Consider the following 20,576-nt stretch of genomic DNA (forward strand, 5'->3'; position numbering starts at 1 on the left):
GCAGATGAATGTGGAAGGGGTCCACTGTGACAGATGCAAACCCAGCACTTTTGGACTTCATGTAGGGAATCCACTTGGTTGCAGCAGCTGCTACTGCTTTGGCCTCACTACCCGGTGTACAGAAGCAGATGGACTAATCCGAATGTGGGTGAGTAGGAAACTGTTGAGCCATATAATACCATAATGTGGATTCCTGCTAGTGTATTTTAGTAAAACATGCTGAAGCAGCTAATACATGCCAAGACATTCAATATATTGTTCTAATTACTTACTTTGGTCTGTCTAACAAGTAATATTCTAGTGAGATCAAAAACAGTATTTAAAAGAAATGACATTAAAATGCAAATATTAAATACGTAATAATCTGCATCATAAAGCAACATTTATACTGCTACAGTTTACAATCACCACCTTCAGCATGAAGGTACTGTGCATTACCTGTTACAGGTGAACTAAAATGGCATAGATGGTTTCTTCCATTATGCTTACAGAGTTTCTACAATAGGCCCACTCAGTGGAGATCATTCAATGTTCTCCCACACCCCAGTATAAAAAAAAAAAAATCAAGCTTGTTGTAAACATTAGATCCTAAAAAAGTTCATAAATCATCCATAGTTAAAATGCGTGTTCATGTTAAAAAGTAACATTTTACTCCTCTTAATAACTATACAGTGAACTTTCTTGCCACTACTGTTGTCTAGGTTCTATTTTTCCCACTGCAAGATGGTTCTTATAAGTATGATATTAGTTGTAGATTTTACCTTGGCAATATTTATGAGACCAACTATCACATAGAAGACCTGTACAGTGAAAATTGTGTTCAACATGTCAGGCCGAGGGCAAAGTACTGGTCACCAGTATTGTCAGAAGACTCCCTGCAGCTGATCTTTTCCCTATTAGTGACTTACCACTAGGGTTGAGCGAACACCTAGATGTCCGTGTTCGACGGGTTCGGCCGAACTTTAAAAAAAAGTCCGGGTCCGTGTCCCGGACTTTTACCGAACTTTTCCCGGACACCGAACCCCATTGAAGTCAATGGGGACCCGAACTTTAAGGCACTAAAATGGCTCTAAAACACCAAAGGAAAGGGCTAGAGTGCTGCAAATGGCAGCAAAACGTAATTAAGAGCATGGCAAGTGCTCTGCAAACAAATGTGGATAGGGAAATAACTTAAAACAACAAAAAAAAAACAGAAAAATAAAACAATGTTCTTCTTCATCTCTGAAGGACGAGGCCCATTTGGAGTAGGAGGGAGGTTGAGGTGGTGGTGGATGTGGCGGTGACATAGGCGTGCGCACAGGGTGTGCTGGGTGTGCCTGGGCACACCCTAATCACCTAGGGCACATAGCATTGCCAGTGAGGAGATGGGAAAGATCTCCCTGGGACCTGCTCTGCTCTATTTCTCCTTGCCTACAGGTACATGGCCCCGATACATTACTCTCCCTGCTGGCAAACACATGCATGTGTATTTCAACTTTGGGGTGCACACCTTAATGCAATAGGCTGCGCACACCTATGGGCGGTGTAGGTGGAAGCGGCGGTGGAGGAGGACCAGGGCCGGATTAACAGCATCATGGGCTTGGTGCTGAGGATTTTGAAGGGCCTTAAGGGCCGTGCCTTGCCATGCACCCAGAGGAGGAAGGGTGCAGCCATGCATGCCTAATTCAACATGGGATGCTGTCTCTGAAGCCCATAAACACATCCATGCATCGCCAACTGTCCCTCCTTGTCCGGCCTTCACGCTGTGTGGGGAGGTTCTGAGGGTGCTGCCTGGGGAAGCGAGCATAGAAGCCAGACTTCTGTGTTTACAAGTGACAGAAGAGCGGTAACAGTGAATATGGCCAACCCGGGGCCTATATAAAAGGTAGGGGCCTGGAGCTGCAGCTCCAATAGCCCCTACATTAATCTGGCCCTGAGGAGGAGGACGAGGTAGCCAACACTGCTTCTTTTCAAAAATTTTAAATGAGGGTACACCCCAAAAGAGTGAGAAAGAGCAAAAATGGAACAATGGGTGGGTAAGGTCGGTATCCATTGCTATTCTGCATAAGGTACGGAAAAGTCCCGTGGGATCCATGCCTGGTTCATTTTAATGAACGTGAGCTTGTCCACATTGTCTCTGGACAGGCGGCTGCGCTTGTCTGTTATAACGCCCCCAGCCGTGCTAAATACCCGTTCAGATAATACACTGGCTGCAGGGCACGCCAGCACCTCCAAGGCGTAAAGGGCAAGCTCAAGCCATGTGCCCAATTTGGAGACCCAGAAGTTGAAGGGGGCAGACCCGTCATTCACTACATGTAGGCGTGTGCACACATACTGCTCCACCATGTTGGTAAAATGCTGCCTCCTGCTAAGACGTTCCATCTGAGCTGCTGGTGCTGCTGTTTGTTGTGGCGTGCTGACAAAGCTTTTCCACATTTCGGCCATGCTAACCCTGCCTTCTGAGGTGCTGGCGGTGCCCTGGTTGCGTTGGCGACCTCCTCCTCCTCCTCCTCTGCCTTGTGCTTCCACTGTGGCCCCGCTGTCAGATGGGAATGCCAGCAGCATGGCGTCTACCAGCGTGCGCTTGTACTCGCGCATCTTGCGATCGCGCTCCAGTGAGTGAATTAAGGACGGTACGTTGTCCTTGTAACGGGGATCCAGCAGCGTGGCCACCCAGTAATCAGCACAAGTTAGAATGTGGGCAACTCGGCGGTCGTTGTGGAGACACTGCAGCATGTAATCGCTCATGTGTGCCAGGCTGCCCAGAGGCAACGAAAGGCTGTCCTCTGTGGGAGGTGTATCGTCCGTGTCCTCTGTATCCCCCCAGCCACGCACCAGTGATGGCCATGAGCTGGCCTGGGTGCCACCCTGCTGTGAACATGGTTCCATCTCCTCCTCCAGCTCCTCCTCCTCCTCATCCTCCTCATCCTCCAGAACTGTGCCCCTGCTGGACAATTGCGTCCCTGGCGTTTGCGTGTGCAGGAACCCACCCTCGGAGCCCCTTGCGAATGACTGCCCTGAAAGCCTTGGAAATGTTACCTCTTCATCCTCCTCCTCCTCCTCATCCTGTGCCACATCCTCTTCCATCATCGCCCGAATTGTTTTTTCAAGGAGGCATAGAAGTGGGATAGTTAAGCTGAGAACGGCGTCATTGCCACTGGCCATGTTGGTGGAGTACTCAAAACAGCGCAACAAGGCACACAGGTCTCGCATGGAGGCCCAGTTAAATTAAATAGCGGAATAGAAAATATGATCCAAAAAAAGTGTATGTATATCACACGTACACAACCACACTGGGCCCCAATTACTATTGTTTGTACCCCTAAAAGGCTAGATGAGGAGTAGGGGGAGTATGGAACAGGCAGCACCCTCAAACCTTCAGAAGTATGAGATGAACCCCAACAACTTGGAAAGGTGGATCTCTCTCACACGTACCGACACAGACTATCCCGCAATTCAATTGATCCTCAAAGGTTTTTATTGAATAGCGGAATAGGAAATATGATCAAAAAAAGTGTATGTATCTCGCACGTACACAACCACACTAGGCCCCAATTACTATTGTTTGTACCCCTAAAAGGCTAGATGAGGAGTAGGGGGGGTATGGAACAGGCAGCACCCTCAAACCTTCAGAAGTATGAGATGAACCCCAACAACTTGGAAAGGTGGATCTCTCTCACACGTACCGACACAGACTATCCCCCAATTTAACTGATCCCCAAAGGTTTTTGATTAAATAGCGGAATAGAAAATATGATCCCAAAAAAGTGTATGTATATCACACGTACACAACCACACTGGGCCCCAATTACTATTGTTTGTACCCCTAAAAGGCTAGATGAGGAGTAGGGGGAGTATGGAACAGGCAGCACCCTCAAACCTTCAGAAGTATGAGATGAACCCCAACAACTTGGAAAGGTGGATCTCTCTCACACGTACCGACACAGACTATCCCGCAATTCAATTGATCCTCAAAGGTTTTTATTGAATAGCGGAATAGGAAATATGATCAAAAAAAAGTGTATGTATATCACACGTACACAACCACACTAGGCCCCAATTACTATTGTTTGTACCCCTAAAAGGCTAGATGAGGAGTAGGGGGGGTATGGAACAGGCAGCACCCTCAAACCTTCAGAAGTATGAGATGAACCCCAACAACTTGGAAAGGTGGATCTCTCTCACACGTACCAACACAGACTATCCCCCAATTTAACTGATCCCCAAAGGTTTTTGATTAAATAGCGGAATAGAAAATATGATCCAAAAAAAGTGTATGTATATCACACGTACACAACCACACTAGGCCCCAATTACTATTGTTTGTACCCCTAAAAGGCTAGATGAGGAGTAGGGGGGGTATGGAACAGGCAGCACCCTCAAACCTTCAGAAGTATGAGATGAACCCCAACAACTTGGAAAGGTGGATCTCTCTCACACGTACCAACACAGACTATCCCCCAATTTAACTGATCCCCAAAGGTTTTTGATTAAATAGCGGAATAGAAAATATGATCCCAAAAAAGTGTATGTATATCACACGTACACAACCACACTAGGCCCCAATTACTATTGTTTGTACCCCTAAAAGGCTAGGAGTAGGGGGAGTATGGAACAGGCAGCACCCTCAAACCTTCAGAAGTATGAGATGAACCCCAACAACTTGGAAAGGTGGATCTCTCTCACACGTACCAACACAGACTATCCCCCAATTTAACTGATCCCCAAAGGTTTTTGATTAAATAGCGGAATAGAAAATATGATCCAAAAAAAGTGTATGTATATCACACGTACACAACCACACTAGGCCCCAATTACTATTGTTTGTACCCCTAAAAGGCTAGGAGTAGGGGGAGTATGGAACAGGCAGCACCCTCAAACCTTCAGAAGTATGAGATGAACCCCAACAACTTGGAAAGGTGGATCTCTCTCACACGTACCAACACAGACTATCCCCCAATTTAACTGATCCCCAAAGGTTTTTGATTAAATAGCGGAATAGAAAATATGATCCCAAAAAAGTGTATGTATATCACACGTACACAACCACACTAGGCCCCAATTACTATTGTTTGTACCCCTAAAAGGCTAGGAGTAGGGGGAGTATGGAACAGGCAGCACCCTCAAACCTTCAGAAGTATGAGATGAACCCCAACAACTTGGAAAGGTGGATCTCTCTCACACGTACCAACACAGACTATCCCCCAATTTAACTGATCCCCAAAGGTTTTTGATTAAATAGCGGAATAGAAAATATGATCCCAAAAAAGTGTATGTATATCACACGTACACAACCACACTAGGCCCCAATTACTATTGTTTGTACCCCTAAAAGGCTAGGAGTAGGGGGAGTATGGAACAGGCAGCACCCTCAAACCTTCAGAAGTATGAGATGAACCCCAACAACTTGGAAAGGTGGATCTCTCTCACACGTACCAACACAGACTATCCCCCAATTTAACTGATCCCCAAAGGTTTTTGATTAAATAGCGGAATAGAAAATATGATCCCAAAAAAGTGTATGTATAACACGTACACAACCACACTAGGCCCCAATTACTATTGTTTGTACCCCTAAAAGGCTAGGAGTAGGGGGAGTATGGAACAGGCAGCACCCTCAAACCTTCAGAAGTATGAGATGAACCCCAACAACTTGGAAAGGTGGATCTCTCTCACACGTACCAACACAGACTATCCCCCAATTTAACTGATCCCCAAAGGTTTTTGATTAAATAGCGGAATAGAAAATATGATCCAAAAAAAGTGTATGTATATCACACGTACACAACCACACTAGGCCCCAATTACTATTGTTTGTACCCCTAAAAGGCTAGGAGTAGGGGGAGTATGGAACAGGCAGCACCCTCAAACCTTCAGAAGTATGAGATGAACCCCAACAACTTGGAAAGGTGGATCTCTCTCACACGTACCAACACAGACTATCCCCCAATTTAACTGATCCCCAAAGGTTTTTGATTAAATAGCGGAATAGAAAATATGATCCCAAAAAAGTGTATGTATATCACACGTACACAACCACACTAGGCCCCAATTACTATTGTTTGTACCCCTAAAAGGCTAGGAGTAGGGGGAGTATGGAACAGGCAGCACCCTCAAACCTTCAGAAGTATGAGATGAACCCCAACAACTTGGAAAGGTGGATCTCTCTCACACGTACCAACACAGACTATCCCCCAATTTAACTGATCCCCAAAGGTTTTTGATTAAATAGCGGAATAGAAAATATGATCCCAAAAAAGTGTATGTATATCACACGTACACAACCACACTAGGCCCCAATTACTATTGTTTGTACCCCTAAAAGGCTAGGAGTAGGGGGAGTATGGAACAGGCAGCACCCTCAAACCTTCAGAAGTATGAGATGAACCCCAACAACTTGGAAAGGTGGATCTCTCTCACACGTACCAACACAGACTATCCCCCAATTTAACTGATCCCCAAAGGTTTTTGATTAAATAGCGGAATAGAAAATATGATCCCAAAAAAGTGTATGTATATCACACGTACACAACCACACTAGGCCCCAATTACTATTGTTTGTACCCCTAAAAGGCTAGATGAGGAGTAGGGGGAGTATGGAACAGGCAGCACCCTCAAACCTTCAGAAGTATGAGATTGTGTTCACTGTACCCCACAAAGATTGAGTTCACTGCACCCCACAATGATTGTGTTCACTGCACCCCACAAAGATTGTGTTCACTGCACCTCACAAAGATTGTGTTCACTGTACCCCCCAAAGATTGTGTTCACTGCACCCCACAAAGATTCTGTTCACTGTACCCCACAAAGATTGTGTTCACTGCACCCCAAAAAGATTGTGTTCACTGCACCCCAAAAAGGATGTTGTTCACTGCACCCCAAAAAGGATGTTGTTCACTCCACCCCAAAAAGATTGTGTTCACTGCACCCCACAAAGATTGTGTTCACTGCACCCCAAAAAGATTGTGTTCACTGCACCCCAAAAATGATTTTGTTCACTGCATCCCAAAAAGGATTTTGTTCACTGCACCCCAAAAAGGATGTTGTTCACTCCACCCCAAAAAGATTGTGTTCACTGCACCCCAAAAAGATTGTGTTCACTGCACCCCACAAAGGATTTTGTTCACTGCACCCCAAAAAGATTGTGTTCACTGCACCCCAAAAAGGATGTTGTTCACTGCACCCCAAAAAGGATTTTGTTCACTGCACCCCAAAAAGATTGTGTTCACTGCACCCCACAAAGGATTTTGTTCACTGCACCCCACAAAGATTGTGTTCACTGCACACCAAAAAGGATTGTGTTCACTGCACCCCAAAAAGATTTTGTTCACTGCACCCCAAAAAGATTGTGTTCACTGCAGCCCAAAAAGATTGTGTTCACTGCAGCCCAAAAAGATTGTGTTCACTGCAGCCCAAAAAGATTGTGTTCACTGCAGCCCAAAAAGATTGTGTTCACTGCAGCTCACACACAGAAAAATGGATGTGGATCACTGACACCTGCCTATCTCCAATCCCACACCACACAGCAATATCGATTGTAGTTTGTAGAACACAGTTTCCCTAAAATTCAGCAGACTCTGTCCCTAACAGGATTGAGAAGAGATCGTAGATCAGGATTGAGTGCAGATTCACCCCACCCCCCACACAGCAATATCGATTGTAGTTTGTAGAAGACACTGACCCTATAATTCAGCAGACTCTATCCCTAAAATGCCTACAACTCGCCCTGCCTAAACACTCCGACCTGTCCCTCAATTCTATCCGGACACAAATGGTTTTTTCCTGCCTATCTTTCCCTAATCAGCAGCCAGCACGTTGATGTGTGCTCTGTCCCTGAATCTAAGCAGCATAATGACGCCGCTGCGGCTGCCTCGAACTTATAAAGACTTGGTCACATGCTTCAGACGGCCAATCACAGCTACTGAGACATTTGCAGGCATGGCTGGGATGGCTTAAGGCACACCAGTTAAACGATTGTTGATTGGCTGTTGAAAGCCCGCCATGAAAAGAGCGCCAAAGCATGCAAAACCCGGAAATAAAACGACCGAACACGGATTTTTACCCGAACATACAGTAAAGTGTCCGTGTCCGTGTTCGGGTACAAAAAATCCAATTATTCGGTACGAACACGAATAATACAGTCCGTGTTCGCTCAACACTACTTACCACACCCTGTTCCACACTGTGTCTCTGTATGGAGGCAACCATCTTGGTAGAGGAGCAGGGCTTTTCTTCTTCATATCAGAGATTGCCTACCTGATGACTGATGATCTGAAGACTGATTGGATAATATTCATGAAGCAACAGGTAAGGTGCAGAAAGTACAGATCCACAGAATGAAACAAGTGTGAGTCTTTCATTATTAGTGGAAGTTCCCTGTAGGATGAAATTGCTTTGCACTAAAACTGCATTGTGTGCAAAGTCTAAATGTCATGGATAAACCTAAAATGCTTTAAACACCCCCAATAAATGCCTCAATTATTAGTGGTCAGTGACATTTTAAAGCCCTAACACTCAATAATTTGTGGTCAGCAGCACTTTAAAACAATCCCACAACATGGGTAGTTAGTGGCTCTTTATCCTCCCCCTGCAATCACAGCCTTCTCTCCACAAGTAATATTATTTTATTAATGGATTTACTTAATAAATTCTTATTTCCTCCTTCCTTCATTGTGAGAGCAAGGATAGCACTTACCATTGTAAACAGTACTACATTGTTTATATTGGTGATTGCTGTGATTAGACTTCACAGTGATCACATGACTAGAGCCACTCCAATCAGTTCTGTACCTTTAGCCAATGATCTCCAATGTCTAATGACGTCAGGAGCAGGGGCTTGTATGACTGCACTGTATGAGTGTACAGCACTTAAAGCAGAACTATACTCACCTGGAATCCAGCAATGTGCCTTCCCCAGAACTCACTGAAGATGTCAGCGGCTGGCTTCCGGGTCTCAGACTATAGCAGGAGACCCCAGTATCAGATTGGTTTGAGCTGATTATATTAACATCTACTCTGAGTCTCACAGTCTAAAGCCGCCATTGCTGGTTTGGGCACAAAGGACCCTAATATGTATCCCGGGCCTAGATTTCCAGTCTGTGTTTCAGGGAGACAATCCTGAAAGCAAGAAAACTCTAAGGGTCCCCCATGCACATACCTCCCAAGAATAGAGCCCCCCTCAAAAGCCAGGGCCCATAGTCAGTACGCAAGAGGCTACTCTGCAGTCCTCTCCAAAAGCTCCTGTCCTGGTGGGGTCTGTCACACATGGGAGTTTCAGATTCAGCATTGCCAAATTTGTGCAGTGAGCTGCGCTTTTGCAACTTACTGTATAGGGGTTGACAGGCAAGTAAGTAGCTTTAATGCAGAAGAGATAAAGCATTTCTCTTCTGCATTAAAAATCCTGCCTGTCCATTCCATTTTCATTGTGGAGCCTAAAGTTCCCTTTTTAAAAGCCCTTTCATGTGATAGTTGAAGCAGTAAAAACTATTTCATGAGCTTTCACCTGTAGAAAATGTGCATAGCCAGTATCTTGGGTCTCCTCGTACCTAAACCATTGCCGGCACTATAGACTGCTAGACACTGTGATACTTGAACCCCATGACATAATGTAGGAGGAGTTTAGTAAAACAGAGTCCTGCTGTCAAATTGCATCAATGGACAATGGAGAAAGAGAACACTGTTTATGACACTGCCAATGTGCAATGGAGTTTAAAATCAGCATGGTGGAATCATCCTGGGACCCTGTTTTAACTCCCTTAATATGAGACAAATGGCAGTAGGGGCATCAGAAACAGCAAATTAGGCCGGTAGCCTCACCTTTTCTGTACCGCCACTACCTCCCCCCATAGAACAACGTAGTGCTCGGAGCAGGGGCCTTTGTGCTGGCCCTAATGCTGACTTTGAGACATATAGTAAATAAGTGTGAATAAACAAGGAAGAATGTGTATGCCCACCTACCCTAGAAAGGGTGCAAACCGGCTGTTTAAATACAATGGCCAGTCTTAAGGAGGTTAATACTGAGCAGTACAAATACCAGAAGTTGTACACATAGCAAGGAGTTATCAAATTAAAAGAAAAATAAAGCTTTGGTTTCAGTAAATGATGCTTTGACAAACTATTTTGTGCTGCACTGAATCCCAAACATGAATATTGGTTGAAGTTGTAAAACATTTATGGTTTTCTTTCTGAGATTTGTGCTGTTTTTTTAAAAAACATTGTTTCTTTTATTGGTTTTCTAGTTGTCACTGAAGCCTGATCAGACAGTACTCGAACTAACAGACTTTACCCTGCAGCATCGAACCACAAAAGGGGTATTTTTCCAACATCCAGAAATCATAGCATTTATTGATCAAGTAAAGCAAGACTTACGTTCAGAACCATTTTATTGGAAACTGCCACAACAGTTTGAAGGTCGAAAGGTAAATAAGACATGATATTTTCCAAATATCACATTTATTTTTTCGATATACTCATATTACACTGTGCAGTGCATTTTACAATGGATTCATTTTTTTTTTAATTTTATTTTTTACAATAAACAAAGATATAATATAATTGCTGCACATTTGACAATTTTTAGCTGTTTTTACATGGAACAAATGGGATCGAGTAAAAACTGTGAATATACTGTAAATGATGTTGTTTATTGACCTATTATTTAAAACATCCCCATGCCCTACATTTATTGCTGCAATTAGAGAAACATATTGAAATCCATCTTAGCTCCTTTCACCTACTTTCTTTATTCCTCCTTGATCTCTTGTCCTCCTTACTCCATTCTATTACTTTCTTGAGAGGCCCAAAAATATTTTTTCTTATTGATACTTTGCAGTAGGAGCTTTGGTATTTTGGAGGGTACATGAAAAAGTACAAGCTAAAGGAGAATAATTTATTCATGCACAATTTTTAGTAAGGAAGAACATAAATAGTTTTTTTCCTGTTTAAGATGCAGAAACCAACTGCTCTTTTGGGGATGAATGGAATCATAATTTTAAACAGATTGGAAATGAATTTACAGTAGTAATTTTACTTACTTAGTATATAGATTTTATTTTTGTTCTACGTTTTGTTTTCACTATACTTTTAAAATGTCATTAGTTTTGTCAAATGTGCATTATATAGGGTGGTATGCCTAATCTGCAAAATGTGTTACTTTAAGATTTTTTTGCATTATATGTTTGAAAAGGGCCATTTTTTGTTTTAGATTCATTCTAAAGAACAGGAAAACAGACAAAGACAATTTTAGTGAAGTTGGCTCAATAAAACTAAACTCTTGCTTGAACTTGAACCCTCTTTGCTATTTTTTTAAGGGGGGGGGGGGGGTTGGTTGCTTTTATACACACAAAAAACAAAGCTGTCTAGTATAAAGGAACAGTAATATAGGGAAGTATAGGAACAGCTTTTATCACAGTTTTGGTTGATTTAAATTTTGTACAAAAAATATATACGAATTGTATATATTAGCGCGCCAGGGAGATAATTAACAGGACCTGGTTTACTAATTGTATGATAATAAGTGGATTAAATAAAGTGATTAATGATTAAAATCAATAAATAAAATAATTTAAATTAATTTAATTAATATGTTGCAGCTGCTATGTAAAGTGCGGGTGCTGGTGATGAAAAAAAGTGATCACAGTAGTGATAACTATAGCGCTTGCAGTGTCCCCTAATGGGAGAATTTTATATATTTCACAATAGTGCTTAATATGGATAAATGGTGATATTATCAAATAAATAATTAATTAAATACACTGATAAATAAACAATTAATAAATAAGTGGATAAATAAATAAACCACTGGTGATTATAATCCTTCACAGTGTGCAGTGAAAAAAACTTTCAAATTGGTAAAAAATAAATATATCATGTAGTTCTAAACACAATTCATATAATAATAAAGTGCTGGTGCTCCTTGCTGGATTCCTTAGTGCTTCCTTCACCGTGAGTAAATGAATGAAATGCCCACTCACCGAAAGCTGTGGGTTTTATATGTCATATGACACTAAAACCGTCTGTGCTTGTTAAGAGATCCTGCCCGGATCGAATGGATCTCCCTGGGTCTTTACAGCCACTACGGGTATTTCTTCTACCTCGGGTAGTCTCCTTCAGCCACGATCCCAGCCTTGGAATGTGCCCTTCCTGCAAAGTCCCCTCCAATCACAACCGTGATGAGGAAATAAAAAGCGGATAGTGTGGTATTGTTTCCAATATATTTATTCACACACCCCATGCATAGCAAAGGTAAAATCCATAACATTTCCAGCAGGTGATAAAGGTGCTCATCCAAAGTTCAAAAAATTGTAACAGCAAATGTGAGGTAACCGTGTTCAAAACCAAACAGACAGGCAAACAAATAGGACCGTCATATGTTCGGCACAAAGAGTGGAGAGCGGTAGTTCCGGTATGCGTTCCACTCGAGTGCGTATGACGTCACCACGTGCGTTCCACCTAACGCGTTTCGTCATTGGCTAGACGTCTTCAGAGGTGGAGTCACACGTCTAGCGTGGGTCTTATATACCAGAGATGCCGCTCAGCACTCCGCCCAACTCCGCTCTGAGAAAACTCTATCCGGAAACCGGAAATGCCTCCATGTCCCCGTATAGTAAATAACATTTATGGCGTGCAATCCATATTTCGGAGCTCAATATTATATAACCATATTCCTTTATCATTTACCCAGTACCATTCTAATATCATGTGTAAACATATGATTAAGTTAGTTTGTGCTACATTATAGAAAACATTCCATACAAAAGGGCACACATATAAATAAATCATATTAATAAAAATATTACATTTTAATTCAAAAATTATTAAAAACATATTAAATCTATATTATTGTGATGGGGGTTAATATCATAAAAATACTGTATTTATGTAATTAATATTAAAATTATCAGAGGTCTAAAATGTATAAATATTATAGTTAAGTGGATTACAAAATTGCTAATATGATATTATATATATAATTTTATTTATAAAATTTTATTATCACGATCTAAAATTATTTATTAAATTAATTAATTAAAATTAATTATTTATGGCTGAACAAAGACATTAATATTTTATAGGATTTATAAATTATCATATTTTATCAAAACTCTATAAAAACTAAGGATTTGAAATAAAACAATTAATGTCCATGTCAATATTCATACCCTTGGGTTGTAGGGTAGAGAGCTCATAAATCCAACGGGACTCATTTTGGGAGACGGCAATTCGCATATTATTGCCCCTCCAATTCTGTTCAATCTTGTCAATGCCCAAGATGGTAAGAAAGGTGGGGTCCCTATTGTGCACCATTCTAAAATGTAGGGAAACACTATGATTCCTGAAACCTTTCTTGATATTAGCAATGTGCTCCCCTATACGTACCCTGAGCTCTCTTGTAGTACGACCCACATATTGTAACCCACAAGGGCAAGTGAGAAGGTATGTGACATGGGTACTCCTGCATGTAATTAGTTTCTTAATGTTATATTTCTTTTTTGTTACGTTTGATTGGAACTCAAGAACTTGTCTTTTCCTCGTTTTCACAGTTTTACATGGTTTGCACCTTCCGCATGAATAGAAACCTTTATAATCTAAAAAAGTTTTTCTAAAAGAAGTTTTTCTTTATCTCTTAGAAGTAATCCTCTGTCCATATTTTTGACATCATCTCTGGTTTTTTCCAGTGTATAAAAAAGGATACAAAAGAAATACACTGGAAAAAACCAGAGATGATGTCAAAAATATGGACAGAGGATTACTTCTAAGAGATAAAGAAAAAGAAGATAACGACTACTCTTTGAATTTTATCACACAGTACAACACAAGATACAGGGAAGTGGAAGATATTATCAAAAAGCACTGGCACCTTCTTTTGAGGGATGAAAAATTGAAGGAGGTTATTCCAAACCGGCCGAAATTTGTCTACCGCAGAGGTCCTAGCCTCAGAGACAAATTGGTAAAGAATGTACCAGATCCCCCCAAGAAACTTTTAACTTTTTTAGATTATAAAGGTTTCTATTCATGCGGAAGGTGCAAACCATGTAAAACTGTGAAAACGAGGAAAAGACAAGTTCTTGAGTTCCAATCAAACGTAACAAAAAAGAAATATAACATTAAGAAACTAATTACATGCAGGAGTACCCATGTCACATACCTTCTCACTTGCCCTTGTGGGTTACAATATGTGGGTCGTACTACAAGAGAGCTCAGGGTACGTATAGGGGAGCACATTGCTAATATCAAGAAAGGTTTCAGGAATCATAGTGTTTCCCTACATTTTAGAATGGTGCACAATAGGGACCCCACCTTTCTTACCATCTTGGGCATTGACAAGATTGAACAGAATTGGAGGGGCAATAATATGCGAATTGCCGTCTCCCAAAATGAGTCCCGTTGGATTTATGAGCTCTCTACCCTACAACCCAAGGGTATGAATATTGACATGGACATTAATTGTTTTATTTCAAATCCTTAGTTTTTATAGAGTTTTGATAAAATATGATAATTTATAAATCCTATAAAATATTAATGTCTTTGTTCAGCCATAAATAATTAATTTTAATTAATTAATTTAATAAATAATTTTAGATCGTGATAATAAAATTTTATAAATAAAATTATATATATAATATCATATTAGCAATTTTGTAATCCACTTAACTATAATATTTATACATTTTAGACCTCTGATAATTTTAATATTAATTACATAAATACAGTATTTTTATGATATTAACCCCCATCACAATAATATAGATTTAATATGTTTTTAATAATTTTTGAATTAAAATGTAATATTTTTATTAATATGATTTATTTATATGTGTGCCCTTTTGTATGGAATGTTTTCTATAATGTAGCACAAACTAACTTAATCATATGTTTACACATGATATTAGAATGGTACTGGGTAAATGATAAAGGAATATGGTTATATAATATTGAGCTCCGAAATATGGATTGCACGCCATAAATGTTATTTACTATACGGGGACATGGAGGCATTTCCGGTTTCCGGATAGAGTTTTCTCAGAGCGGAGTTGGGCGGAGTGCTGAGCAGCATCTCTGGTATATAAGACCCACGCTAGACGTGTGACTCCACCTCTGAAGACGTCTAGCCAATGACGAAACGCGTTAGGTGGAACGCACGTGGTGACGTCATACGCACTCGAGTGGAACGCATACCGGAACTACCGCTCTCCACTCTTTGTGCCGAACATATGACGGTCCTATTTGTTTGCCTGTCTGTTTGGTTTTGAACACGGTTACCTCACATTTGCTGTTACAATTTTTTGAACTTTGGATGAGCACCTTTATCACCTGCTGGAAATTTTATGGATTTTACCTTTGCTATGCATGGGGTGTGTGAATAAATATATTGGAAACAATACCACACTATCCGCTTTTTATTTCCTCATCACGGTTGTGATTGGAGGGGACTTTGCAGGAAGGGCACATTCCAAGGCTGGGATCGTGGCTGAAGGAGACTACCCGAGGTAGAAGAAATACCCGTAGTGGCTGTAAAGACCCAGGGAGATCCATTCGATCCGGGCAGGATCTCTTAACAAGCACAGACGGTTTTAGTGTCATATGACATATAAAACCCACAGCTTTCGGTGAGTGGGCATTTCATTCATTTACTCACGGTGAAGGAAGCACTAAGGAATCCAGCAAGGAGCACCAGCACTTTATTATTATATGAATTGTGTTTAGAACTACATGATATATTTATTTTTTACCAATTTGAAAGTTTTTTTCACTGCACACTGTGAAGGATTATAATCACCAGTGGTTTATTTATTTATCCACTTATTTATTAATTGTTTATTTATCAGTGTATTTAATTAATTATTTATTTGATAATATCACCATTTATCCATATTAAGCACTATTGTGAAATATATAAAATTCTCCCATTAGGGGACACTGCAAGCGCTATTGATTTAAATTTTACCTGGAATGTTCAGACTCTTTAGGTCTGGTATGGATTTCAAGGGGAAACCCAGGGCTCTTCTCTACCCCTTCCATGGGGTCCCCCTTGACAGTCATACTAGACCCTCATCAATGATAAGGGTCTGGTGTGTATTTTTACTTGGAATCCCATACTGTTTTTTTGTGTGGGGTCCCCTATTAACATCTAAACCGGGTTCTGGAATAGATGAAAGGAATCCCTAGTCACTTGACAATCCCTTGCCTATTAGCATAGAAAATTACCTTTTTGAACATTCAGCTCCCATTGACATAGTGAGGTTTGGATTCTGGACCTGAGCCTTAGTAATGTTCGCCAGACCTGACTTGAACCAAACCCAGGTATGTTTTTTTCATTTCTAGCGGAGGCGATATCGAGGCTGGAGCGTTCATTACAGACACTTCATCATCAGTGCATGTTCAGCCCTGTGCATTATCATCCCAGGAGCTGCACAGTATCATTGAAAAATGGCTTTCTACAACATAGCAACTAATGACAATGTGTGGCCTGGCTGCCTGCATCCTGGTAGCCATTGACAAGTGGAGTGATGTGGAGTAAGAAATAGACACCTCAGGCATTATCTTCCTATCTTCCTCCAGCATGGCCCTGTACTTAGGGGTTAATTTATTAAATACTCACTAAATAATTCACACATCAGTATCTGCCAACATTTTGTCTATTTATTATGCAGGCAGCTGATGGCTGAATTTTGTTAAATTGAATGTTGTGACAGCAAATGCCATTAAAAAATTTAAAGAGGAAGTAAACCTGCTGAAAAAAAAATGTGAAAAAAAAAACCTTTAAAGACAAAGGCATAATGAGTTAGTATGCATCACATACTAGTATGCATACATACTCATTATGAAGTACTTACCTAAAAACAAAGCCCCCGCCGTGCCGACAGGACGGCCAACATGTTCGGCCGTCCTTCTTCCTGGATCGTGTCCACTGGCCATCTGATTGGCCGGAGGCGCGATTACATCGCTCCCGCCGCCGTTCACAGCACTGGGCTCTAACGGAACGGCATGGGTGGCCGTTCCTTCAGAGCGCATGCGCCGATGACGTCATTGGCTGCATGCACTGTAAATATCTCCTAAACGGTGCATGTTTAGGAGATATTTATAGCACCTATAGGTAAGCCTTAATATAGGCTTACCTGTAGGTAAATGTCAACAAAGTGGGTTTACAACCACTTTAAGGTACAGTGAAGAATATTTTTGTATTTCTAATTGCATTTTGATAAAAATTTTAAATAATGGCAGCCCCTTTCACTTATTTGCACAATTGCTGTATATGATGCTAAAACTTTATATAAATATACACTGCTCAAAAAAATTAAAGGAACACTTTAAAAACACATCTGATCTCAATAGGGAAAAATATCATGCTGGATATCTATACAGATATGGACTGGGTTAGGATCGAAAAAATGCCACATCGTTTGATGGAAATGAAAATTATCAACCTAAAGACACCCCCAAAAATCAAAGTGAATAAATGATGCAGCAGACTAGTCCATTTTGCTGAAATTTGATTGCAGCAACACAAAGTTGTACTCAGTAGTTTGTATGGCCTCCATATGCTTGTATGCATGCCTGACAATGTCAGTGCATGCTCCTAATGAGACAATGGAGTCCTGGGGTATTTTCTCCCAGATCTGGACCAGGGCATCAATGAGCTCCTAAACAGACTGAGGTTCAACCTGGCAGCGTCGGAATGGACTGAAACATAATGTCCCAGAGATGTTCTATTGGATTTAGGTCAGGCGAGCATGCGGGTCATTCAATGATATCAATTCCTTCACTCTTCAGAATCTGGCTGCATATTCTCGCTGCATAGGGCGGCCATTGTTGTGCACCAGGAGAAACCCAGGACCCACTGTATCAGTGTACGGTTTGACAATGGGTCCAAGGATTTCATCCCAATATCTAATAAAAGTCAGGGTGCCATTGTCTAGCCTGTAGAGATTTGTGTGTCCCTCCATTGATGTGCCTCCCCAGACCATCGCTGACTCACCACCAAACCGGTCGTGCTTAAAGATGTTATAGGCAGCATAACATTCTCCATGGCTTCTCCAGACCCTTTTATGTCTGTCACATGTGCACAGGGTGACCCTGCTCTTATCTGTGAAAAGCACAGGGCGCCAGTGGCGGACCTGCCAATTCTGGTGTTCAATGGCAATCAAGCTCCATTGTGCCAGGCAGTGAGCACTGGGCCCACTAGAGGACATCAGGCCCTTAGGCCATCCTCATGAAGTCTGTTTCTGATTGTTTGGTCAGAGATATTCACACCAGTGGCCTGCTGGAGGTCATTTTGTAGGGCTCTGGCAGTGCTCATCCTGTTCGTCCTTGCACATAAGAACAGATACCAGTCCTGTTGATGGCTTAAGGACCTTCTACGGCCCCGTCCAGCTCTCCTAAGGTAACTGCCTGTCTCCTGGAATCTCCTCCATGCTCTTGAGACTGTGCTGGGGTACACCTTAAACCTTCTGGCAATGGCACGTATTAATGTGTAATCCTGGAGGAGTTGGACTGCCTGTGCAAACTCTATAGGGTCCAGGTATTGCATCATGCTATCAGTAGTGACACTGACCCTAGCCAAGTGCAAAACTAGCAAAAAACAGTCAGAAAAAATGTGTAGGGGAAAACAATTTCACTGGCCCCTACCTGTAAAACCATTACTGTTTTTGAAGTCATCTCATTGTTGCCCATCTAGTGCAACTGTTGTTAAATTCCTTAACACCAAAGCAGCTGAAACTGATTAACAACTTAATTGACCAGATCAATATCCCAGGAGTTTAATTGACTTGATTCTGTACTCTGATTAAAAAGTATTCCTTTAATTTTTTTAAGCAGTGTAGTTTCACCATCCTAAAAAACCAGCAGGATGTTATTATTTTTCAATGTAAAAAAAATAAATGATCCCCTTTTCAAAAGCAAACTAGACCAACACACAAAGCATGCAAACTACGATTTCCATAGCAGTGAGCATACAGCTCTCATGAAAAAGTGCAAAATTGTTGGGATCGGCGCTATCACTTTGAATATTTCAATGGTAAAGTGTATACTGTGCGCATTAATAAAAGATAAGCTGCATAAAATCATACATTTTTATAAAGTGCATATGGTGCATATAGTGCGTTTGCCCTTTTAAATACAAAGTGCTGCGTGCTGGTTAAAAACTTCAGTAAAAAGTGCATGGGCTGTGTTTAGTGTACCATGTCATATATCACATATACATATAAAGTGCTGAGTGCTGATATTTGCAATAAACCACGTGAGTGATTATGTGCCTTTAAATAATGAATATGGCGCCTGTGGATCACCACAAATTGCACCGCTTCTTACCGCACATGTAAGGCAGATGACTCAGCCACTCTTCGGTCACTGAAACACAAGAGAAGCCTCCATTGCATAGTATATGTTGGTTATATTAGAGCAAGTTAGCATCCACTCACATTTAGGGAGTTCACTTTCAGCATAAGGTGTTCGCCGAGTTGCTTCCACGTTCAAATTTGAATACCAGCCCCACATTCTATTCAGCATTGAAGGATTTCCCAAAAAACAGGGGTCACCATCCCAAAGCACTAGTGCCTGTTTCTGTCAGCATAGGAAACTGAGTTCCCCAGAACCTTTGGTTGTCAGTAGCGGGTGCCAGCAAGGGGGCTTATGTATCACCTACCTGTTCTTCCATAGGGAGCAAGTAAATATTAACCCTTCCCTGGTGAATAGGTTTTGTTTATTTTGAATTCATTTTTTATTAATTTTTGCATGCAAAATCAACTTTATTTTACATTTTTTTCAGAAATGGGCAATAACAACTGTTCATTATGTAAAAAGTTTTACACTTTACTGTTCAAAGCTGTGCAACTTTTTTTTTAAAGCTAAAAACAAAAATAAGAAATAAGGGATAGCATATAATGTTCTTCATAAGGACATGGAAGTTCCATAGAATGGAATATAGAAGGGGAAGAGGAAGGGATTTAAAACTGTTGAAACTCTTAGAGTAAATGAGAAGTGGGGGGAAAGAATTAAACAGGGAAAGGTTTGAGATTTAAGAGAGCAGGTTGAGCCTAGAAGGAGATTAAGGAATCTATTCATTCGAAATGTATCTGAAAAACTTCTTCCCAATATTGTCATGCTATAGGCAGATCCACCGCATGTGAAATAAATTTCTATTTGTCCGCACCCTCTAAAACAAAGTGGTAGTAACCAGGTACATAGTGGGCGATCCGGATTAGTACCATATACTAACGCCTCAAAACTTTATAATTAGTCTCAACTGCCAATTCGTTACGAGAGCAGGATATGGTTGTTTCCCAAATTAGGGACTGACCTTGTGAATCAAATTCTAGCCGTAAATTTGCAGACCATTTCTTAGCATATTTAGGGGGTCTCTGTGAAGAGGGTGTTAGGAGCATGGGATTTTGTAGGATGATCATCCCGGGTGGATTGGGGTCTGAGTTACATCTTTGTATTATCCATCTTCGTAAGGATAAGGGGACCTTTCCTTTGCACATATTCCTTTGTAGGAAATGTTTTATTTGTAGATAATGGAAAATGTCACTGCTTGGGGGTTCTTTCTCCTGCTGTAGATTATTGATTCTGTCTTTTGTGAGACACTCCCAAAGAGTTAC

At 41.1% G+C, this 20,576-nt stretch overlaps 1 protein-coding gene across 4 annotated transcripts in view; it reads left to right on the top strand.

The window, feature by feature from the left end:
• Positions 1 to 20,576, top strand: part of LAMA2 (laminin subunit alpha 2) — a 1,405,743-nt gene that overhangs the window by 949,716 nt on the left and 435,451 nt on the right. For all 4 annotated transcript variants that reach the window (XM_082249565.1, XM_082249566.1, XM_082249567.1 and 1 more), the window contains 2 exons: positions 5 to 148; positions 10,218 to 10,397. In XM_082249565.1, the coding sequence (XP_082105691.1) occupies positions 5 to 148; positions 10,218 to 10,397 (324 nt within the window). The remainder of the gene's footprint in view (positions 1 to 4; positions 149 to 10,217; positions 10,398 to 20,576) is intronic.

This window comes from Pelophylax lessonae (assembly GCF_965119305.1).
Source record: "Pelophylax lessonae genome assembly, chromosome: 3".
NCBI classification, from domain to species: Eukaryota; Metazoa; Chordata; class Amphibia; order Anura; family Ranidae; genus Pelophylax; species Pelophylax lessonae.